Genomic DNA, 24,736 nt, shown 5'->3' with positions numbered 1-24,736 from the left:
ACAGGCGCTTTCTATCATAATCGACCAAGAACAGGCACTCCACTGAGTGACACTTTCTTGGTCTCTGTCACCCGATCGTGACATAGAGATTGATCTGAGTGCTAAGGAGCTTCTCGGGCAAGCAAGAATGGACGTAAGCCCGCACACACGCTAATCTACAGATTGTTGTGCTTCTGCCGGCAGGGCATATGTGGAAGAGCGCGTTCATGATTTCAAATCAAAAAGTGTTGTTGTTGTGGGTTTTTATTTTTTTTATTAAGAAACATGATTATGTGTCCATAAACGCAGAAGATCGTCATTAGTATTCTGTCAATACAATTTATGTAATTTGCCATAATAGCTCTTGATCGGAACTTCATTGAATATGAAGATGCCTTTTGTGACACGTACCAAAACAGATGGTGATAATTATTCCATAAATGTATTTTTTTCAGCACGTATGTCATTATTTTTCGAATGTTAAATTTCATTTTAACCAGCTCTAGAAAAAGGCTGTACTTTTTGTTAACAATTGTGGGGAATATTCCATTAAAATTGCAGTTTCATTGACAGACCATTATTTTTTGGCCACAGCTCCAGAGAAAGTGATGCTGAGTCTCGGCCTGGGCGGCAGTCCCTCAGACGTGGTATCGGGCAAGTCCAAGAAAAAGCTGAAGAAAGCCAAGAAAGGAGGCGGGGGTCCCCCGGAAGTTCTACAGAAGTTTGTCCCCCCTACGGAAGAGACAAAGTGAGAGTGGTTGCTATGGTAATACAGTGGAACCTCCCCTGTAAGACCTTCAAAACTCTGAGAAATCCTGGTCTTAAAAAGGAGGGAGTCTTAAAACGGGGGTACATTTACAGAGGTTACAAACAGAAAGTCTGAGAAAACCGGGTCTCAAAATGAAGGAAGACTGAATGCTGGGGTCTTACAATAGGGATTCCACTGTCCTGGTTGGCTGTGTCGTTGACGTTTCCTTGTTGGCGTTAAAGCTGAAGAGTACTGATGAAACTAATTAATTGGCGTGTTGAAAGACTAAGGGGACGCAATGCATCAACGATCAATTTTTGAATACCCTGGATAGTGTCCCCTTCTTTTTCAGCGTTCGACGATGGATGTGTCTAGATTCTTTGGCCCGTGATGTTGACGACTGAAGTGGGCTGTGGGGATAGTGTCCCCTGATGTGCGCGTGTTTCTCTCTACCGTCGTGTCCTCTCAAAGGCTCCCATCCGTGCCCCTATTAAAGGCCTGAGTTGTTCATCAAGGTATCGAGGTATTTAAACGTTACAATTTAAATAAAACTGCTCTTTTACCACACACACCCCGCCCCCCCCCCCCCCCCCCCCCCCCTGAAGACAGAAAATAATATATCTTCAGGGAAAATAAGCTTGGAGTCCCCCGGCCAAAAATTCTTTAAATTGTTTATCATCACTCCTACCCAGGGCTCCCCATAGCGCGCGTCCCTGCGTCCTATACGCATTGGAAGCCGAAAACACGTACTAAAAATGTATGTAGGGGGTCCCTGGACGCACTAGACTTTAAAAGAGCGGGTCCTGGGACGCACTAAATTTCCTTTATCGTGCGAACCGTAGATACTATTTTCAGACTGCTATCGTCCGTTATAAGTACACTGGGACTTTTCGGTGTCTGGACCTTTGGGACCCTCTAAAATCGTGCAGTGGGGGTCCATGGACCCTCTAACAATTAAAAGTGGGGGTCCCGGGACGCACTAGGAGGGGCGTCCGTGGGGAGCCCTGCCTAACCCCACTTTTGTTCAATGTATCAGCCTAACTTCAATCCCCGTGCTGTACAGTGCAGTGCACAAAAGAATGTTCAATGTGGCTTGCATTGCTTTCGAAGGAAGTGGCAGGTTCAAGGTTTGCAACTGCTCGGGCTTTTTACAGGGCGCAGCGTGGGGCTGATGGGGTCACTATGTCGACCAAAAGAGTGGGATTCCCTGTAGGTGGAGTTCCTGCAGGGGGGTTCCCTGTATACAGTGAATCCTACAGGGTGTAGTTTTTCAATAAAACTTGCAAACCATACTCGAATTTCTAAGAAATATCAAAAAAGATCGAAAACCATCACATTCTACCGATGTCGCTAAGCATCACGTGACTCAAGTTCAGCGATATCAGCGAAACGCTACAGGAACTACACCCTGTGGTATTCCCTGTATACTGTATACAGGAAATCCATCTACAGGAACTCCACCTACAGGGAATCCCACTCTATTGGTCGACATAGACCCCATCAGCTACAGTGGGAGACTTGACTAGGACAGCTTGGTGGGACACGCACATCAGGGGAGAGTATCCAGGGTAGTCAAAGCTAGACCGGAGCTGCGTTGCGTCCCTTCTTTTTTTCACTGACTGAAAAGCCAATACATTAGTTGTATTAGTACTCTTCAGCTTTGAGTAAGGAAAACCAAAGCATAAAGCATCTAAAGAGAGACGGAGGGACAGATATTGAATAAAGAAAACTGAAAAAATCTGACAGAAGGATAGGCATGCAAACGAACAGACAGATAAACGGATGAACAGACTGAAGCTATGGTGTAACAAGTCGCGTAAGGCGAAAATACAATATTTAGTCAAGTAGCTGTCGAACTCACAGAATGAAACTGAACGCAACGCCATTTTTCAGCAAGACCGTATACTCGTAGCGGGGTAGTAGTTGCGCTAAGAAGGATAGCACGCTTTTCTGTACCTCTCTTTGTTTTAACTTTCTGAGCGTGTTTTTAATCCAAACATATCATATCTATATGTTTTTGGAATCAGGAACCGACAAGGAATAAGATGAAAGTGTTTTTAAATTGATTTGGACAATTTAATTTTGATAATAATTTTTATATATTTAATTTTCAGAGCTTGTTTTTAATCCGAATATAACATATTTATATGTTTTTGGAATCAGAAAATGATGGAGAATAAGATAAACGTAAATTTGGATCGTTTTATAAATTTTTATTTTTTTTTACAATTTTCAGATTTTTAATGACCAAAGTCATTAATTAATTTTTAAGCCACCAAGCTGAAATGCAATACCGAAGTCCGGGCTTCGTCGAAGACTACTTGACCAAAATTTGAACCAATTTGGTTGAAAAATGAGGGCGTGACAGTGCCGCCTCAACTTTCACGAAAAGCCGGATATGACGTCATCAAAGACATTTATCAAAAAAATGAAAAAAATATTCGGGGATTTCATACCCAGGAACTCTCATGTCAAATTTCATAAAGATCGGTCCAGTAGTTTAGTCTGAATCGCTCTACACACACACACAGACACACAGACACACGCACATACACCACGACCCTCGTTTCGATTCCCCCTCGATGTTAAAATATTTAGTCAAAACTTGACTAAATATAACAAAAAAGGGACACTATTCTGTGTTCAAAACAGTAAGAGGCAGAGGGACGCTTTTAACTTTCTGTTAAAACAGAAACGGGAGGGGGCAATGTGTTAAAAACTAGCAGTGTTTAATTTTATCCTGAATTTCTAATATTCTACCGGTTAAAATGTGTCTATACCAGTCAGTAAACCGTTAACTGATCACTGCCATTTGTTTTGATCGGTATGTGATAGTTCTTCCATATCAAAACGATTTTTTGAACTGCGCAGTTGCGCTTATTTTGAGCAATCGCTTTGTGTGAGAACTGTTCTTTCTGACTCTGATGTGATACTGCTTTACAAAAGATAAGCACTAGCCTATCTTTTACTTCGTCGATCTTGAAAACATCAACCATTTAAGCTAAGTCAAAGCATCAGGTATACTCGATCTGTTTCCCTTGTATCTCTTGTTTGTTCACTTTATAGCTCCAAGTCACGGTTTTTGTAAATCTTCTGTTTTGTCCTTACTTGTTTTTATATTTAGTCAAGTTTTGACTAAATATTTTAACATCGAGGGGGAATCGAAACGAGGGTCGTGGTGTATGTGCGTATGTGTGTGCGTGCGTGTGTGTGTGTGTGTGTGTAGAGCGATTCAGACTAAACTACAGGACCGATCTTTATGAAATTTGACATGAGAGTTCCTGGGTATGAAATCTCGGAACGTTTTTTTCATTTTTTTGATAAATGTCTTTGATGACGTCATATCCGGCTTTTCGTGAAAGTTGAGGCGGCACTGTCACGCCCTCATTTTTCAACCAAATTGGTTGAAATTTTGGTCAAGTACTCTTCGACGAAGCCCGGGGTTCGGTATTGCATTTCAGCTTGGTGGCTTAAAAATTAATTAATGACTTTGGTCATTAAAAATCTGAAAATTGTAAAAAAAAATAAAAAATTATAAAACGATCCAAATTTACGTTTATCTTATTCTCCATCATTTGCTGATTCCAAAAACATATAAATATGTTATATTCGGATTAAAAACAAGCTCTGAAAATTAAATATATAAAAATTATTATCAATTTTTTTTTTTCGAAATCAATTTAAAAACACTTTCATCTTATTCCTTGTCGGTTCCTGATTCCAAAAATATATAGATATGATATGTTTGGATTAAAAACACGCTCAGAAAGTTAAAACGAAGAGAGGTACAGAAAAGCGTGCTATGCAGCATAGCGTAACCACTACCCCGCTCTTCTTGTCAATTTCACTGCCTATGCCGTGAGCGGTGGACCACGAGTATACGGTCTTGCTGCGTTGCATTGCGTTCAGTTTCATTCTGTGAGTTCGACAGCTACTTGACTAAATATTGTATTTTCGCCTTACGCGACTTGTTTTTTATTCTCAAGCACCAGCCTTTCTTCACCGTGGGTTTTAATGTGGAGAATGAATACGTGTGCATAAGAGATACAAGTAAAAAAAAAAAAAAAAATACTAGATAATAAAAATAATAATTTGACCTTTGCTTTTTAGACCTTGTGAACATTTCACATAATATTAATTTAGACTTGAAATACTCTTTTGAACTTTTTTCTTTAAGGCTGTCCATAATTGAGCCCGAAGTCGACTTTGCAAAGAATTTTTACCGAAAATTCAGTGCAAAGCTTCGTGCAGCCGACTTTGTGTACAAAAAAACTTCGCGAAAGTCGAATTCGCCCAATTAATTTGAGGCTTTTTTCCACAGGGTGTACGAGTGGTTCGACACGTCCTACAAACAGAGCAAAGCGTTCGGCAAGGCCAAAGAGTTTGTGGAGGATGAACCGCTGTTCGGATCTTGCTCCAAGTCCCTCGTCGCCGTCAGGCCTTGGGGGGAGACCTTCCTCACGCTGGTGAGTCTTCCAGCTCCGGAACAACCCCCCCCACACACACACCCACCCCCCACACACACACCCACCCCCACCCACAACAACACCCCCCCCCCCCCACCCCCACCCCTCCCAACCCCCACCCCCCACCACCCCCAGGGATGGCCAAATCGTCCCCCCGATCGCCAGGGGCGAGTACAAAATCTGCCGGGCTAGTAGAAACCGCCTGGCAACTCGCCCGGCTGGCCAGTGACAATTCTGGTCAAATGCAACACTTTTTGTTTTTCAATCGAGTTCCAACGCCATTGAAACCCTGAAGCAGCAACTGTGGTATGAACCGGGCCAGCGACATTTCTAGCGGGCTGGTGACTTTCTTGAATTTACTCGCCCGGCTTGCGAGTTAAAATTTTGAGATTTGGCCATCCCTGACCCCACATACACACAATAAGATTTCTTACCGTTTAAAGATCAAGATTGTTAAGAAGAGTTGAAGTAACAACAAAGCGCTGGTAAGCCTTACAGCTCTGAGACGTCCACCACCTTCCCCCAGTCAATAGCTCAACGTTCCAATAACCTACAACTCTTTTTTTAATTTTTTTAATTTTTTTTTATTTGCCAAGCACATCATTGTGGGGCTTTTAATCAAAAACATGCATCCGTCTACAATGTATCATCATTCATCCTTCAACATTTATCACTCAAGGAAACGTAGAGTTCGATATGTACATGTTAGCAGTTCATTGTTACGACACACTTCCGATGTAAATGGCAAGTATACAAGACATATATTCACAACATTAGGACAAAACAGACAGACAGACATATGTGACAGGGGAGGCTACCGCTCCTATCACAGCAGACTCTGCACCCGAGTTGTTGGCCTTTAAGTCAACACCGGTGGATTGTGGAATTCTGTTTGTGATGGGGTCTGGTGGTTTCCGATTGTCTGTATGTTCATGGAAACCTTCGGATTTGCATAACAGTTTTTATAAGGCAAAGACATTAGCCCTAACATGTTCAATCCTGTTTGATTGCACTTCGCCTCCCGAGGTGATCGTAGTGTTACGGCACTCGGTTACACATATAGCATACCATTCGTCCACAAGTAATACCGAAACATAACATGCAGATTACAATCCTGATAAAGAGAGAGAGAGAGAGAGAGAGAGAGAGAGAGAGAGAGAGAGAGAGAGAGAGAGAGAGAGAGAGAGAGAGAGAGGGGTAATGATGGTGGTACAAACACGAATAATAGATTCTTTAAGTTTCACCCAACAATGATCAAGAGTCACTAAAATACAAGACACCCCTGCACCCATAAGATTGGAGAGGGTGACAGACAGATAAGAGGATAAGACAGACATAAGACATAAGACATACACACACACTCTTGCCTAAAGTCTTATATAAAGCCTACAATTTTAAACTGTGGAAATAATTAAGCTGAAATGGACACTTCGCCTTGGTCAATAACCTAACATATATTAGGTAACCAGTCTGATAAAAATTCAAAATTTCTATTCCTAATAAAATTCAATTTCTTTTCAATATATCTTTGTTTTAATATCTTTAAAAAAAAAAACACTAAAAAAGTGGAACTGAGCCCTGAAGTTTACATTTATAAATATAATATTTTCCTGAAAGAATAATCAAATTTAAAACATTATCAGTGTTCACATTATCATCATTTCCAAATATTATCCATCCTTTTAAAAATGTCAAACGTTCACAATGTAAACATTCTTTGTGCAATACATTATTCAATTTAATCCAGAAGGTTTTAACAATCATACATTCCCAAAATAAGTGAAAAATTGTCGCTTCATGATAACCTACAACTCTTGGGTTTTTTGTATGCTGGTAAGTAATTTACATACTTCGCAAAGTGTTCAACCTTCACAAATCTTTAAAAATACTCGTTCCAGGGCCCTTTCCGTTACTTAGGACGCAGCAAAAACCCGTGTTGGTATCCAGACAATGGGGGAAAGTTCACCTGTATCCCGTACTTCTTCCTGGCCGGGGCGGCCGGGCCCGGCACCGATGACGTCATGTCCAAGATTCTGATTCACCCGCACGTCATTGGCAAGAAAGAGCAGCAGCACTGGTGGGACCTTGGAAGACACGCTGGTACGTCAAAAAGAAACTGTCACCAGTAAAAATCTTAAGCCTGCGAATACTAGATGGGGGGGGGGGGGGGGGGGGGGAGGGGGGGGGGGCTTGACGTCCTCACAGGAAGCTTACCTATTAGGGACATGTGATGATAATTATGCTAGATATGCTGGTGTAAATAATCCAATCTAACGTCTTATACGCTCGCATAAACAAGAATCAGTTAGATACGCGTTCGATTTACCTCAAGCGAAGACAAAGTCTAGAGACACTTACTGTCTCAATCCAGACATGTCGCTGTCCGAAATTTCTTAGAACCGTTCTATATTTCCGTCGATTCTACGGCGTGTAATCTTTAATTACACCCCCGGTATAGGGGTGTGTATAGGATTCGCTCTATGTGTTTGTTTGTTTGTTTGTTTGTTTGTTTGTGTTCGCATATAGATCTCAAGAATGAACGGACCGATCGTCACCAAACTTGGTGAACAGGTTCTATACATTCCTGAGACGGTCCTTACAAAAATTGGGACCAGTCAAACACACGGTTAGGGAGTTATTGGTGGATTAAGATTCTACAAGGACTTATAGAGGCACATATTAATGGTCAAAGGGAAATAACCTTCTCAGTTGGTGGCAGTGAGAATGGTTATTTCCCTTTGACCAACGGGGGTGTTTTTCCTACCTCGGAGGAATTTCTTGTTTTTTAAGGATCTAAAGCAGATATGATACGATTGTTGTATGATTGTTTTGTGTGTTCCAGGAGTGCCTTGGGAAACATACTGTCAGGCGTATCAAGAGCAAACGGATCAGATTCTGTTGGACATAAATGATCACAAGAGTTCTGACAAAGTCTATGGTAAGAAATGGTGAATGGTGTTGATGTGCATGAAAAGCGCCCGACTGTGTGAGAGCTAAGCGCCATGTATGAAATTGTGACTTGTTTGAGATTTCAACCAGTCCGACTCATTGCTCGGGTTCCACCCAGTCTGACGCCTACTCGTGCACACCACCTCTCCTCTCATATACTACTGCCCAGACAAATGGGCATCCAACCTGGCATACGATCCTGGTAAGAAAGGAGCGCCGTTCCTCTATGACCAATCAGGCACATTGTAAGTATGTTGCGCCGTTCCTCTATGACCAATCAGGCACATTGTAAGTATGTTGCGCCGTTCCTCTATGACCAATCAGGCACATTGTAAGTATGTTGCGCCGTTCCTCTATGACCAATCAGGCACATTGTAAGTATGTTGCGCCGTTCCTCTATGTCTATGACCAATCAGGCACATTGTAAGTATGTTGCGCCGTTCCTCTATGACCAATCAGGCACATTGTAAGTATGTTCCGCGGATTAATTTTCTGATTTTTCTATTTTTGACATTTCTGAATATAATTATTTGAAGACACCCGTTAGCGTCACTCTTTCTGCCCAATGTGGAAAAAAGAGTTCAATAAATCTGCCGAAATGACGGCAAAGTATTCGGCGATTTTACAGCTAAAACAAAAACAACAAAATATACGTTTCAGCGAAAATAACACGCCTTGACAACACAGTGGTAGACACCGCACATGACGTCACACTTGGCCTTGACCTTGATAGAGATCATAACACGGATGATAGTGTGTGGGGATGACACTGCCCCGTGCATCATGTAGAACTGTTCGGCCTCTGACCTCGCTATGCCCCACGGACTTTCGAGCACGATACACGATTCAAGTATAATGTAAGTTATTTTTAGCCATGGCGGCCTTATCGATTTCTACAGTAAACATCCACGGTTTGCGAAATAGAGCAAAACGGAAAGCATTTTGTTTACAATTTGAGAAAACAACAATTTGATATAATTTGTTTACAAGAGACGTATGTTACAGAGGCAGATGTTGATCAATGGGAAAGAGAATGGGGAGGGAAATTATTTTATTCATCTGCAACGAACCACAGCCTGGGCCAAATGATTTTGGTCCGAAAGAATTTTCCGTATGATGTTAAGTGTGTTGAGAAATCTAAAAGAGTACAGGAACTTAAGGTTCACTTGGATGATGAAATTCTGTATATTATCAATGTTTACAGTCCCACAACTGTTAATGAAAGAAGATCATTTTATAAGTTTCTCATGAATTATATGAATGAAAAAAACGATGTTAGAAAAATAGTTTGCGGAGATTTTAATTGTGTGCTGGACAATAATTTGGACATTATAAGTGGAGGAAAACATTGTGAAATAGACGTAAACAATTTTAAGAGTTTATTGAATGAACAAGGTTTGAATGATGTATGGCGTTTGTTTCATCCAGAAGATAAAGAGTTTACGTGGTCTCGCAAGACACCTTTTATTGCGAGGAGACTCGATTATATTTTAGCATGTGATGCCGTATTGAACCGTTCTAATAATTGTAAAATACAATCAGTTGCACAAACCGACCACAGAATGGTAATTATGTATTATAATTTAACACATATAGTAAGAGGTCCTTCGTATTGGAAATTTAATGACAGCCTTTTGCGTGATTCTGAGTTTGTTGACCAAATGAATGTGTTTTTGGAACAATATATGAATGATTATTCCGAGGACAACCCCCACGACAAATGGGATTTCTGTAAAATTCAGATGACATGGACCGGGAATTTACTATTGACGAAATTGGCAGAGCATTACAGTTGTTAAGGAACGGATCATCGCCAGGATTGGACGGGCTTACAGCTAGTTTCGTGAAGTTTTTTTGGCCGAGCCAATTCTCTACAAACATCCTTTCAAGTCGGTGAGATGTCGACTACACAAAAAAGAGCAGTTATTTCCTTACTCCACAAAGGAAAAGATTTACCACGGTACAGCCTAATTAATTGGAGACCAATTTCGCTAACAAATACTGACTATAAAATATTTGCAAAGTGTTTAGCAATTCGTCTCGCATCTGTCATTACTGATATTATTTCAGAAGATCAAGTCGGTTTTATCAAAGGGAGAAAATCAAGCGATGTTATTCGATTGATTGATGACGTAACAGATTTTATGAATCAGAAAAATGAACCAGGCATTTTACTTGCCCTTGACTTTTCACGTGCTTTTGACTCAATTTCCAAAGATTATATGTATTGGTCATTTAGAAAGTTTGGTTTCGGTGATAACTTTTTGAATTCCGTAAAAATGTTAACGAATAATACCACAAGTTGCATCAATTACATGGGATGGATCTCTGAGGAATTCGACGTATTAACCGGAATTCGTCAGGGATGTAATTTTTCACCGATGGCCTTTGTCCTTGGCCTTGAACTTTTAGCCATTAAGATACGCAGTAACCCAAATATAAAAGGTTTAAAATTCCCGTCATTTCATTCAAAAACCAATTTGGAATATATTTTAAAATTGGCAATGTATGCAGACGACGTAACAATGTTCCTTAAAGATAAACACGATCTCCAACAAGTACTGTTAATAGTAAGACAGTTTTCATGTATTTCAAATTTACATCTGAATGAAAATAAAACAGAGGCAATGTGGCTAGGATCCATGAAGAACAGTCTTGAGCAATACTGTAATATAAGATGGAAAAAACAGTTAAACATTTTGGGTATAATATTTAGAAACGATATCGGTGCTTCTGACATTGAAGAGATTTGGTCATTACGGTTTGATAGAATTGAAAGAATTGTTGGAATGTGGTCAAAGGTGAAACGAACAGTTGTATGTAATAAAATAGAAATAGGCGGTATTAACATGATAAATATGCATGATATGCAGACATCCTTTTTGTTATGTTGGGCAGCCAGGTTACAACAAACAGATTTTGCAAATTGGCAATTGATTCCAAGACATTATTTTGAGGTTCTTGGAAGCCAGCTGTGTTGCTTTAAATCAACTGCCAAACCGAAACAGTTTATTGGTCTGACCAGAGTTAAATCAAAATTTTGGCAACAAGTTTTAAAAATATGGATTGAGAACAGATATTTATTTCCTGTTCAAAAAGAAAGTATTTTTGATCAATGTTTGTGGAATAATGCAGATATTATTTTTAGAAAGAATGTGTTGTGTTTTGATAAATGGATTGAAGCCGGTGTGAATTGTGTACGTGATGTATGGATAGACGAAAATATTGTGTCATTTGAACATATTTGTGCCATTGTCGGATATAGTGCCACAAGGCTGTTTGAGTACAACGCTTTGCACACGGCCCTCTGCGCGCGAGCACTGCGAGACAACACAGTTAAAGAAGACGCGGGTGACGAGCCTCCTGCGACCTGTTTTCAGGGCATGCTAAATAACCCTTCCCCGAAGAAATTTCGTGCGATATTAACGCAATCCAAAGCCAGTGAACCCTGCTCTGTAAAATTTTGGTCCCACAAATATAACATTTGCATTGACGAAAAGTATTGGGTCCTGGCAAGTGCATGTACAAGCGAAGAAAGATTAAAGTTACTCCAATGGAAAATTTTACATAATATTTATCCCACAAATATTTTATTGCATAAAATGAAGTTAAAAGAAAATAGTTTATGTAGTCTTTGTAATGAAATGGATTATATTGAACACTTCTTTTGGAAATGTAGCAAAATGAAATTGTTTTGGGAAAATGTTAGAAGATGCATATTTGTTAATACGGGAGAAAATACAGTATTATATTAACAGAAAAAGATGTATTGTTTGGTTATTCTCCAGAAGTGCAAACCCCCATAAACAAAATTATTAATCATATTTTGCTCATTTCAAAAATGTGTATCAGTAAGTACAGATATGGTAGGCCTATTGATATAAATGTGATGTTAGGATATGAATTAGCGTTGAGATATTTCAGTAATGTGTAAATGTTGAAGGATGAATGTTGATACGTTGTAGTCGGATGCTTGAATTTTGTTATTAAAAGCCCCACAATGATGTGTTGGCAAAATAAAATAAATAAATAAAAATTTAAAAAAATTAAAAAAATACAAACATGAAACCATTACAATTTTTTTTTTAATTGTGCGTTTAACTCATTTCAACCAATGAAAACATCGCTGAACCTTTTCTGCTATCAGGGGACAGCACCGCCACTTACTTTGCCTCCCCTACCGGCTGGGAACGGCTGAGCGGCAACGAGAATTGTGACGAGCCCCGAATCATCCTGGCCAGTCATCTGAGACGTCTGAGGGTCAAGGGACTGGTCATTACCGTCCTGCCTCACCCAACACGCAGGTAATCTTCATTTCGTTCATTATATTTGCTTAAAGGACCCCAACAGGCTCTTTTTGGGGGTCAGATAAAGCAGTTGGGGTTGAATTAATGATATAGGTTAGGTAAGCATCTAAAGATGCAAAAACCGAACAGGGTAATCTTGAACTTTAGCGTGTTAAATTCATAGCTCAGAATCCAGTGACATTCTTTACTTATTTTTGATACAAGTCCATGTAAGCAAGCCAAAGAAAATTTTGTCGTGAAATAAATTGACGGATTGAGCTCCAAACTTAAGCATAATTAATTCATTTGGTTGTTCAATCGACGAAAATGTACCGAAAATGGCGTACGTTGTCAACCATGGGACATCATTTACACGAATGAGTTGTCTCCCTTGTTCGCTCATACGGATAATTCCTTCTTTGACCCATGTAAACGAAATGCATTCGTACAGTTCATCGGAGTTCATTCCGTAACTTCAAAGGGATCTAAAATGACTTGTTATGATTACAAGTGCAGGTTCTACAAATTTGGAGACTTAAACGCCTCTGAATTATGAGCTATGAATTTAACACGCTAAAGTTCAAGATTACCCCGAACAGTAAATCACAGGTTTTGTGTTGCATCAGTCTAATTTTACACAAAAAGCATGCTCAAAAAGCGGCCAAATTCGTCTGCTACGTCACTTACAGAAATCGGAAGCGAAAGTAGCGACGCTCGGTCTGCGTCTTTGCTGCAGCCGTGGATGCGCGCGTACTCCCAACATTATGCCGAGAGAGTGTGCTGCTGCCGTACGTTCGGAGTTGCAAAAAAAAGGACTCAGGCTTGAGCTTTCATTTGTTTCCATCCGACTCAAGGCTCAAGCAGGAATGGGCTGTGAAAATAAATCGGCTGGACCCAAAAACAAAGAAACAACAACAACACTGGCCTCGCTGGTCCACCGTTCTGCGCGTTGAGAATCTCTTTTCTAAAAACAATTAGGGCCGCGCTGGTCCCCCGTTCTGCGCGTTCGGAATCACTTTTCTAAAAACGATTCTGGCCGCGCTGGTCAACCGTTCTGCGCGTTCAGAATCTTTTTTTCTAAAACCAATTCCGACCGCGCTGGTCCACTGACCAACACGTTCGGAATCACTTTTCTATAAACGATTGTGGCCGCGCTGGTCCACCGTTCTGCGCGTTAAAAATCTCTTTTCTAAAAACGATTCTGGCCGCGCTGGTCAACCGTTCTGCGCGTTCAGAATCACTTTTCTAAAAACGATTCTGGCCGCGCTGGTCCACCGTACTGCGTGTTTGGAATCCCTTTTCTATAAACGATTCTGGCCGCGCTGGTCCACCGTTCTGCGTGTTGGGAATCACTTTTCTAAAAACGATTCTGGCCGCGCTGGTCAACCGTTCTGCGCGTTGGGAATCACTTTTCTAAAAACGATTCTGGCCGCGCTTGTCCACCATTCTGCGCGTTGAGAATCTTTTTTTCTAAAAACCAATTCCGACCGCGCTGGTCCACTGACCAACACGTTCGGAATCACTTTTCTAAAAACGATTGTGGCCGCGCTGGTCCACCGTTCTGCGCGTTGCGAATCACTTTTCTAAAAACGATTCTGGCCGCGCTGATCCACCGTTCTGCGCGTTGGGAATCACTTTTCTAAAAACGATACTGGAATCTCTTTTCTAAAAACAATTCTCGCCGCGCTGGTCCACCGTTCTTCGCGTTGGGAATCACTTTTCTAAAACCGATTCTGGCCGCGCTGGTCCACAGTCCTGCGCGTTGGGAATCATTTTTCTAAAACCGATTCTCGCCGCGCTGGTCCACCGTCCTGCGCGTTGAGAATCTTTTTTCTAAAAACAATTCCGACCGCGCTGGTCCACTGATTAATTAGGGCCGCGCTGGTCCACCGTTCTGCGCGTTGAGAATCTTTTCTTTTAAAAACAATTCTGACCGCGCTGGTCCACTGACCCACGCGTTCGGAATCACTTTTCTAAAAACACACCGTCCTGCGCGTTGAGAATCTCTTTTCTAAAAACGATTCTCGCCGCGCTGGTCCACCGTTTTGCGCGTTGGGAATCACTTTTCTAAAAACGATTCTCGCCGCGCTGGTCCACCGTCCAGCGCGTTGAGAATCTTTTTTTCTAAAAACAATTCCGACCGCGCTGGTCCACTGACCAATTAGGACCGCGCTGGTCCACCGTTCTGTGCGTTAAGAATCTTTTCTTTTAAAAACAATTCCGACCGCGCTGGTCCCCCGTCCTGCGCGTTGAGAATCACTTTTCTAAAAACGATTCTGGCCGCGCTGGTCCACTGTTCTGCGCGTTGAGAATCTTTTTTCTAAAAACTATTCTGGCCGCGCTGGTCCACCGTTTTGCGCGTTGGGAATCACTTTTCTAAAAACGATTCTCGCCGCGCTGGTCCACCGTCCTGCGCGTTGAGAATCTTTTTTTCTAAAAACAATTCCGACCGCGCTGGTCCACTGACCAATTAGGACCGCGCTGGTCCACCGTTCTGTGCGTTAAGAATCTTTTCTTTTAAAAACAATTCCGACCGCGCTGGTCCCCCGTCCTGCGCGTTGAGAATCACTTTTCTAAAAACGATTCTGGCCGCGCTGGTCCACTGTTCTGCGCGTTGAGAATCTTTTTTCTAAAAACTATTCCGACCGCGCTGGTCCACCGTTCTGCGCGTTCGGAATCACTTTTCTAAAAACAATTCCGACCGCGCTGGTCCCCCGTCCTGCGCGTTGAGAATCACTTTTCTAAAAACGATTCTGGCCGCGCTGGTCCACCGTTCTGTGCGTTCGAAATCTCTTTTCTAAAAACGATTTTGGCCGCGCTGGTCCACTGTTCTGCGCGTTGAGAATCTTTTTTCTAAAAACAATTCCGACCACGCTGGTCCACTGACCCACGCGTTCGAAATCACTTTTCTAAAAACGATTCTGGCCGCGCTGGTCCACCGTCCTGCGCGTTGAGAATCACTTTTCTAAAAACGATTCTGGCCGCGCTGGTCCACCGTTCTGCGCGTTCGGAATCACTTTTCTAAAAACTATTCTGGCCGCGCTGGTCCACTGTTGTGCGCGTTGAGAATCTTTTCTTTTAAAAACAATTCCGACCGCGCTGGTCCACTGACCCACGCGTTCGAAATCACTTTTGTAAAAACGATTCTGCCCGCGCTGGTTCACCGTCCTGCGCGTTCAGAATCACTTTTCTAAAAACGATTCTCGCCGCGCTGGTCCAACGTTCTGCGCGTTCGGAATCACTTTTCTAAAAACGATTCTGGACGCGCTGGTCCACTGTCCTGCGCGTTGAGAATCTCTTTACTGAAAACGATTCTCGCCGCGCTGGACCACCGTCCTGCGCGTTGAGAATCTCTTTTCTAAAAACGATTCTGGCCGCGCTGGTCCACCGTCCTGCGCGTTCCGAATCACTTTTCTAAAAACGATTCTGGCCGCGCTGGTCCACCGTCCTGCGCGTTCAGAATCACTTTTCTAAAAACGATTCTGGCCGCGCTGGTCCACCGTCCTGCGCGTTGAGAATCTCTTTTCTAAAAACGATTCTCGCCGCGCTGGTCAACCGTTCTGCGCGTTCGGAATCTCTTTTCTAAAAACGATCCTTGCCGCGCTGGTCAACCGTTCATCGCGTTCGGAATCTCTTTTCTAAAAAAACAATTATGGCTGCGCTGGTCCACCGTTCTGCGCGTTGAGAATCTCTTTTGTAAAAACATTTTAAGCCGCTTGGCTATTGACCCTCGCGTTGAGAATCCCCTTTCTAAAAACGATTCTGGCCACGCTGGTCCATCGTTCTGCGCGTTGCGTTGAGAATCTCTTTTCTAAGAATAATTCAGGCCCACGTGTTCAGAATCTCTTTTCTAAAAAACAATAAACATCAACAGTCGCGCTACCCCAAAATTTAAAGTCAAGGAATTATTTTTTTTGTGCCTTGACTTTGGAGATGACAAGAAAATATCGTGAGCATTAACTTGATTTGTAAATCAAATTTACAAATCACGGGGCGCGCAGACCCTTGATTTTAATCCCTAGGCTCAAAACTGTAAGGTTCAGTAGCTAAAGTTGCTTCTGCCATGATTACTGTTTGTGACGTCATCGGAATTTTTACCCAGAATTCACCACTTCCGTACTCTCGCGGACGTTCGCAATACAGATCGCCACCAGATCGGAACGCGAAAACGCTTCGCTTCAGCCACAAAATTCGCCGGATTATGGCCCAAAACGATTCCGAAATAAACTAAACCCTGTGAGGGAAGGTGAGAAAACAATTTCCTACGGCATGCATATGTCTGGTTAACCTAAGTCACGCCAAAACGCAAATGAACGCGTTTTTGACACCAAAAAAAGCCTGTTGGGATCCTTTAATTTAATTGCAAACTGTATCGTTCCGTTGCTTCAAAACTCGGGTCAAATCATCCCCGTGGAAAGCTAGCAGCAGCGCGAGTCATGTGTTTAGGTGTAATAATTAAGCCACCTGCACTTCTGGCAATATTACCGAGGTCTTTTACGTGGCACGGTGATGACACGGGGGTGGGATACGGATACAATCTTAAGTAGACCCAATCATGCCGGTTAACGGTTTTTAAAACGATCGGTGACGAAAACCACCAGCAAGTGTGACAAGGTGCAACATGTAATAACAAGATATTGGACACAAAGGCAAGTAAGCGTTTGAAAGCATAGCTCATTTTCTACGTTCACAATGTTGGTAGAAATATATATAGGCTACTTCCAGGTTAGAACTTCATTAATGTTTTATTAACTCCCCTTGCAGGATTTTGGCAGACTTCCGGAAGGCTTTGAAGGGCAAGCCCATCAACCCTGGTCAGTTCGACGCGCTGGTCAAGAAAAGTATCGACGCGTACAAGGGCTGCTTTGCCAAGTATTCCATGAGACAGTGCGCCTACAACAAGACTCTGGCTGACAGCGTTAAGGTACGTCAAATTGGTGTGGTTCAAACAATACCCTATTCAATTTTTATCGTGACATATTCAGTATCTGGCATTTGGGTTTCTAAATCAAGCATAGTGCTTATTTCAAGCAATCTCAGTGAAAACATATAAGAAGTAAGCACGATGGCGGACAGATTCGAAACACTCATTTTAGAATACTCTAACAGAAAACAGAAAAGCAAGATTTTTTTTTAAAAACAGAAAAGGGGTGGGGGTGGTAGAAGGTGATAGAAAAACAAGTCACGTTAGGTGAAATTACTACATTTAGTCAAGCTGTCGAACTCACAGAATGAAACTGAACGCACTGCATTTTTTCACCAAGACCGCATACTCGTAGTTTGGTCAGTCCACCGCTCGTGGCAAAGGCAGGGAAATCGACAAGCCAGAATAGTGCGGTAATGGTCGCGCTGAGCGGGGTAGCACGCTTTTCTGTACCTCTCTTCGTTTTAACTTTCTGAGCGTGTTTTTAATCCAAACATATCATATCTATATGTTTTGGGAATCAGGAACCGACAAGGAATAAGATGAAATTGTTTTTAAATCGATTTCGAACATTCTATATTAATCATGATTTTTATATCTTTAATTTTTAGAACTTGGTTTTAATCCAAATATAACATAATATTTATGTTTTTGGAATCAGAAAATAATGAAGAATAAGATAAACGTAATTTTGGATCGTTTTTTAATTAAACTAATTTTAATTACAATTTTCAGATTTTTAATGACCAAAGTCATCAATTGATTTTTATGCCTTCAAGCTGAAATGCAATACCAAAGTCCGGCCTTCGTCGAAGATTGCTTGGCCAAAATTTCAATCAATTTTAAAAAAAGCCGGATATGACGTCATCAAAGACATTAATCCAAAAAATGAAAAAAACGTCTGGGGGTATCATACCCAGGAACTCTCATGTAAAATTTCATAAAGATCGGTCCAGTAGTTTACTCTGAATCGCTCTACACACACACACACACACACACACACACACACATACATACACACACACACACACACACACACAGACACACACACACACACACACACATACAGACACACACACACACACACACACACACATACAGACACACACACACACACACACACACAGACACACACACACAGACACACACACACATACACCACGACCCTCGTCTCGATTCCCCCTCTATGTTAAAACATTTAGTCAAAACTTGACTAAATGTAAAAAGGGACACCAAGATACAGAAAACAAGTCGCGTAAGGCGAAATTACTACATTTAGTCAAGCTGTGGAACTCACAGAATGAAACTGAACGCACTGCATTTTTTCACAATGACCGTAGTCCGCCGCTAGTGCAAAAGGCAGTGAAAGTGACGAGCCTGTTTAGCGCGGTAGCGGTTGCGCTGTGCTGCATAGCACGTTTTAACTTTCTGAGCGTGTTTTTAATCCAAACCTATCATATCTCTATGTTTTTGGAATCAGGAACCGACAAGGAATAAGATGAAATTGTTTTTAAAACGATTTCGGAAATTTAATTTTGATCATAATTTTTATATTTTTAATTTTCAGAGCTTGGTTTTAATCCAAATATAACATAATTATATGTTTTTGGAATCAGAACATGATGAAAAATGAAATAAAAGTAATTTTGGATCGTTTTATAAAAAAAATAATTTTAATTACAATTTTCAGATTTTTAATGACCAAAGTCATTAATTAATTTTTAAGCCTCCATGCTGAAATGCAATACCGAAGTCCGGCCTTTGTCGAAGATTGCTTGGCCAAAATGTCAATCAATTTGATTGAAAAATGAAGGTGTGACAGTGCCGCCTCAACTTTTACAAAAAGCCGGTCGTCTCGATTCCCCCTCTTTGTTAAAACATTTAGTGAAAACTTGACTAAATGTAAAAAGCAGGAGTGAAAAAGAAGAATTGGTTTATTATTACTGTTATGTCCATCATCATGAGCATATAATGTAATTTTGTATTGCTTGGTGGGGTATGACGGAGGGTAGTTTGTGTAGAAGGTTGTCATGGTGGTGTTATTTTTGGAATAAGTTGCATTTGAAGGTTGGGGCATCTAGTATAAAGCCTCGATGCTATTCAATTTTAACACATTTTATGGATTGTTTTTTTTCTCCGGCTTCTAGATTGTAAAGAAGACTTCTTCATTTCCTATTTTGAGCTTAATTTTAAAGTTGACTAGCAGTGATATTAATCCTAATGTATTTATTATTATAACGGAAAAGTGAGAGAATGTAGGTGGATATGTATGTGAGGGTGCGGGTATGAATGTGTGCGGTTTGGGTAATGCCAGTGTGTATTGATGTGTACATTGTATGTGTCTAAAGAGTGTGATTTTATGTGAGGTTATCTGTGTATACATACGAGCCAAAACAAAAATTTCTGTTAGTCTTACATTCAGAAAATAAAGTTGTATGTATTGAATTGTGTGCAGCTGTCTCTCCACGAGGGGATGTATAGCATCTACATGGAGGATTGGGTGCGTATTTTCCCCCCGGAACAGTTCATGGTCATCCGCTTTGAAGATTATGTGGCCAACACGGTGCCGACCTTGGAGAAGATGTACGACTTTCTTGGCATTCGTGAGTACCTGTCTTTTCTCCTTAGTGTCTGCTTGCTTGTATATTTGCTTATTTACTTTGCTCACTCACTTTCGATCTCACTCAATCACTCACTAACGTGTGTGTGTGTGTGTGTGTGTGTGTGTGTGTGTGTGTGTGTCTGTGTGTGTCTGTGTCTGTGTCTGTGTCTGTGATTGTCAGTGATTGTGTGTGTGTGTTTGTGTGTGTGTGTGTGTGTGTGTGTGAGTGTCTGTGTCAGTGTGTGTGTATGTGTGTGTGTGTGTGTGTGTGTGTGTGTGTGTGTGTGTGTGTGTGTGTGTGTGTGTGTGTGTGTGTGTGTGTGTGTGTGTGTAATTAATTACGTGAATCTCTCTGCCTGTCGGTCGGTCTGTCTGGTCTGTCGGTACAAAAGCTTCTTATTCCGCCGAGATAAAACATTTTACAAAAACATTTTCTTTTTTTTTTCAGCCCAAATTGAGCCGACAGAGCTGGCGATAGCAGCGGACCCTACAACAAAAGAGTTTCGGGATCTGGTCAAAAATCACAACCCTGGAACCATTTTACCGCAAACTATCAATATGTTAAACGAGTTTTACGCACCATTCCTCAAGCGACTCGGCGAAATTATGAAGGACCCTGTCAAGTTCACGTGGAAGGACACATGAATAACCTTGACCTTTGTGAATTTGACCTTGTTTGTGACAATCTGTGACGTGACCTTGACCCTTAATGTCACATTTTCGACAGTTGAATTAATTAGCTCATGTGGTAGTTTTGCTCTCAGTGATATTTACGATAACAATTATAGGTATAGGTAGGTTCAATGTATACAACAACAAAAAATTAAATAAAAAAATCAGATGGTTATAGTGTAAACGATATGGGCATCGGCTTAGTCTTAAAAGGCCTTAAAAGCCTTAAAAAAAACTGTTGAAAAAGTATTGAAAAAGATTTCAGTAATTGGATAATCAAGATCTGGCAACAAACCAAGATAGTTCAGCTGGAAAAGCGAGCACGCATAAACAAGACGCATTGTGGAATATGAAAAGCAAAGCTGTATATTCACCGAATGCACAAGTTTTCACATCATCAATAATTATGTGATCGCATGATTCATCATCAGTATTCACACAAAAATAAAGTTTGATTTGGGTGTAAGGCTAAATGTGTTTTAAAGTGCACATGTAAGTGTTTGCGTGTGTGTGTGTGTGTGTGTGTGTGTGTGTGTGTGTGTGTGTTTGTGTGTGTGTGTGTGTGTGCGTGTGTGCGTGTGTGTGTGCGTGCGTGTGTATCTGTGTGTAGGTGCATGTGTGAGCGTGTGTGTGTGAGTGTGTGAATGTGTGTGTATTGTGTGTGTGCGTGGGTGTGGGTGCCTGTGTGTCTGTGTCTGTGAGTGCGTCTGTGTGTGCCAGTGTTCTCGTGTGTGCCAGTGTTCTCGTGTGTGTGTGTGTGTACCAGTACGTGCATGCGTGTGTGTGTGCGTGCGTGCGTGCGTGTCACGTGCGTGTGTGCTGGCACGCGTGCGTGTGTGCTGGTGTGCGTGTGTGTGTGGACGTGTGTATGTAGGTGTGTACTTAGCAAACAAAGCTGAACTAACACACCCAAAATCAACAACCATGCAGAGACCAATCGTAAGTAGCCTCACTCATTCGTCCACGCAAATAAAACTGGATATTATCGGTCAAGCACATAATAGTCAGTAACCCATAGATGTACCTAGGGTTTCCCTGTTACCAAAATTAGGAGCATCGTTGCGAAATTAAGATTGTGCATAGGCGTGCTGCGTATTGCTTACATCTGAGATTGTGACCGATGTTATTTTGGGCCGTAACAGCAGGACTGTTATTGCAATTCGACCAGGGAAGCACACTATACTTAGAGAAAACCCTGAATTTCTGTCCTAAAAACAAAACAAAAAACCCAAAAAACGTGGAATTTTGAATAATTACAGTGAGATTCACTGACAAGAATTGATGTCAAAGCACCTTGCTGTACAATTCCAAGGACAACCGCTAAACTTAATTTCTTCGAAACTGAACGCCCGGCATACTCAGTTAAAAGAATCTTTGGTCACAAAATCAGTGTCTGCCAAGGTATCATTTCCCATTAAAAAGAAGAGAGAGAGAGTGTGTGTGTGTGTGTGTGTGTGTGTGTGTGTGTGTGTGTGTGTGTGTGCGTGTGTGTGCGTGTATGTGTGCCAGTGCGTGCGTGCGTGCGTGCGTACGTGTGGGCGTGCGTGCGTGCGAGTTTGTGAGTGTGTGTGTGTGTGTGTGTGTGTGAGCACGTTTGTGTGTTCAGACTTTGTGTTTGTGTGTACGTACGTGCGTGCGTGCGTGCGTGCGTGCGAGGGTGCGTGTGTGTGTCTGACCATTGCGTCGATATATAGTGCTAATATCCATTTAATTACTATGTTTTATGGAACACAGTAATGTGATCTGCCGCGATGTGTGCGCGAATATCCAAATGAATAGTTCATGGCCGTAATACTTCCAATGGAGCTCAAGAGATTTCAAAAGCGGAGACCGGGACATCAGGAGTCATGCATGGAACAATGATTTGATTGATGTTCCGAGAATTCAATCGACATGAAGGGATTCCCTGAAGAGGCCTGGGGCCACACAATCTATACTGACTTTGCTCGACCGTTCAAGGTCGCGATTAGTACCTCTGTGTGTGTGTGTGTGTGTGTGTGTGTGTGTGTGTGTGCGTGTGAGTGGCGGGTATGTGTGTGTATGACTGAGTGTGTTTCTGTCTGTCTTTCTATCTGTCTGTCTATCTGCCTGCCTGTGTGTGTGTGTGTGTGTGCATGTGTGTGTGTATGTGTGTGCGTGTGTGTGTGTGTGTCTGTCTGTCTGTCTGTCTGTCTGTCTGTCTGTCCGTCCGTTTGTCTGTCTGTCTGTATGTCTGCCTGTCTATCTGTGCGAGTGCAAGGCTAAATGTGTTTTAAAGTGCACATGCAAACTTGTGTGTGTGTGTGTGTGTGTGAGTGTGTGTGTGTGTGTGTGTGTGTGCGTGCGTGCGTGCGTGCGAGCGGACCATGTGTGCCGTGTAGTGCTGAGCAACCGAAGCTAAACTCACACACCCAAAAAATCAATCAGAAAAAGAAACCAATCATAAGCAGTTATACCTCCACTCGTTCACACACACAAACAAAACTGGACACTATCGGTCAAGCACTATCCTGTAGTCAGTAACCTATCGATATATCTCGGGGTTCCCCTCTTACCACAATTAGTAATTGACACCGTGTTGCGAAATTTATTATTCTTAGGCGTGCTGCGTATTGCTTACAATATTATTCAATGTGACCTGTGTTATCCGGGCTCGTATCATTCATCATCTGGGCTGCTCAGTATTGCATTTCGACCTCAACCGAAAGCGGAGTATGGTTGATGGCGGGGCAAAAACGGCCATACTGGTATAAACCCACTCGTGCAAAAATCACGAGTGAAAGTGGGAGTTTCAGCCCATGAACGCAGAAGAAGAAGAAGCATTTCGACAAGGGCAGCCACGCTATAGTAAAGAGAGAGAACCCTGAATTTCTGTCCCAAAAACAAAACAGACGTGGATTTTTGAATTAGAGGGAGTTTGACTGAATATAACTTCTGTCCGTAAAAGCACCGTGTTCAGGTGGTGTTGCATGATAAAGAGGATGATCGCCAGGCGGAATTTCTGTGAAAGCGGCATCAAGCGGCCGAGGCGTGTGACTATAATGAGTGGACGGGGATGCCGCTAAACGCACGCACGCACGCAGCTTTCGCGATATCAGCCAGAAGCTCACAGCAGTGTAGGCTTTTCTCCACACTCGCGGTTCAACCACTACAACCACAGTCACTTTCTGCCGTGGATTCCTAGCAGGTTACAGCTGCCGAATAACGGTGCTTAAAAGGTTGGTGATGTTGTGCTTCTGTCTTCCCGTTTACCAGGATCAGTTTTGTGCGGAGGAGCCGGAGAGAGTGTAGTTGTTGTTTTGTTGTACGCAGCCATTAGAATGCGCTGAGAATGTTGTCAGTTGTGGTGTTTTAATGTGTGTGTGTGGAGTTGTGGTATTACGGGTGTCTCCATCCCACGCCCTTTTCTCTGTCTGTCTGTCTGTCTCTCTCTCTCTAGTTGCTCTCTCTCTCTCTCTCTCTCTCTGTATGTCTCTCTGTCTGTCTCTCTGTCTGTCTGTCTATCTGTCTATCTGCCTCTCTGTCTGTCTGTCTGTCTCAGTGTCTCTGTCTCTCTCTCTCTCTCTCTCTCTCTCTTTGTATGTCTCTCTGTCTGTCTGTCTATCTGTCTATCTGCCTCTCTGGCTGTCTGCAGTGACTGTCTGTCTGTCTGTCTGTCTCTGTCTGTCTCTCTCTCTCTCTCTCTATCTCTCTCTCTCTCTCTCTCTCTCTCTCTCTCTCTCTCTCTCTCTCTCTCTCTCTCTCCGGATGTGCCGATCCATCGCGAACCACAGCCTCTTCTATAGTATACATATATCTGTGATCGCGAACCACAACAACAACCTTGCTGTTGTTTTGAGCGTAGATTACAGCTTGCTTCCGTGTCTTACTCCCATCCCTTCGTGTAATTTTCCTCCTCTCTTGCCAGACAGCAGCCTTCCAAATCATTGCTATCTCTTTGCTCTGACGTGTTTTTGCCTGTTGTGGCATCCACAGAGCTTTAGTGGGCGAAGGCCAAATTGCTGTGTATAGCATTCTCCAGCTGCTATTAATGTGCCTGGAGCATGCAATAGTTGTTAAAATCGCCATGGCCTGGAGATAAATGTCTGCACACCAGCAGCGAGAGATGGGAATTAACGGCCTTGAGACAGG

General features: G+C 42.2%; 2 protein-coding genes across 2 annotated transcripts in view; both read left to right on the top strand.

Annotated features, from left to right (window-relative positions):
- Positions 1 to 579: 579 nt before the first annotated feature.
- On the top strand, positions 580 to 20,741 carry LOC138948680 (carbohydrate sulfotransferase 15-like). Its single transcript, XM_070320270.1, has 8 exons — positions 580 to 727; positions 5,049 to 5,193; positions 7,092 to 7,293; positions 8,036 to 8,131; positions 12,290 to 12,446; positions 17,193 to 17,352; positions 19,808 to 19,955; positions 20,403 to 20,741. Exons 1-8 carry the CDS (start codon positions 588 to 590, stop codon positions 20,597 to 20,599), a joined length of 1,245 nt encoding a protein of 414 aa, XP_070176371.1. The 5' UTR covers positions 580 to 587; the 3' UTR covers positions 20,600 to 20,741.
- A 2,967-nt stretch (positions 20,742 to 23,708) lies between these two features.
- The window catches only part of LOC138948670 (mechanosensory protein 2-like), a 49,570-nt gene continuing 48,542 nt past the window's right edge, over positions 23,709 to 24,736 (top strand). The window contains exon 1 of the mRNA XM_070320257.1: positions 23,709 to 23,823. The gene's annotated coding sequence lies outside the window, so the exon portion shown is untranslated. The remainder of the gene's footprint in view (positions 23,824 to 24,736) is intronic.

This window comes from Littorina saxatilis, linkage group LG15 (genome assembly GCF_037325665.1).
Source record: "Littorina saxatilis isolate snail1 linkage group LG15, US_GU_Lsax_2.0, whole genome shotgun sequence".
NCBI lineage: Eukaryota > Metazoa > Mollusca > Gastropoda > Littorinimorpha > Littorinidae > Littorina > Littorina saxatilis.
Note: the sequence above shows the minus strand (reverse complement) of the source record. Positions and strands in the feature narration are given on the sequence as shown.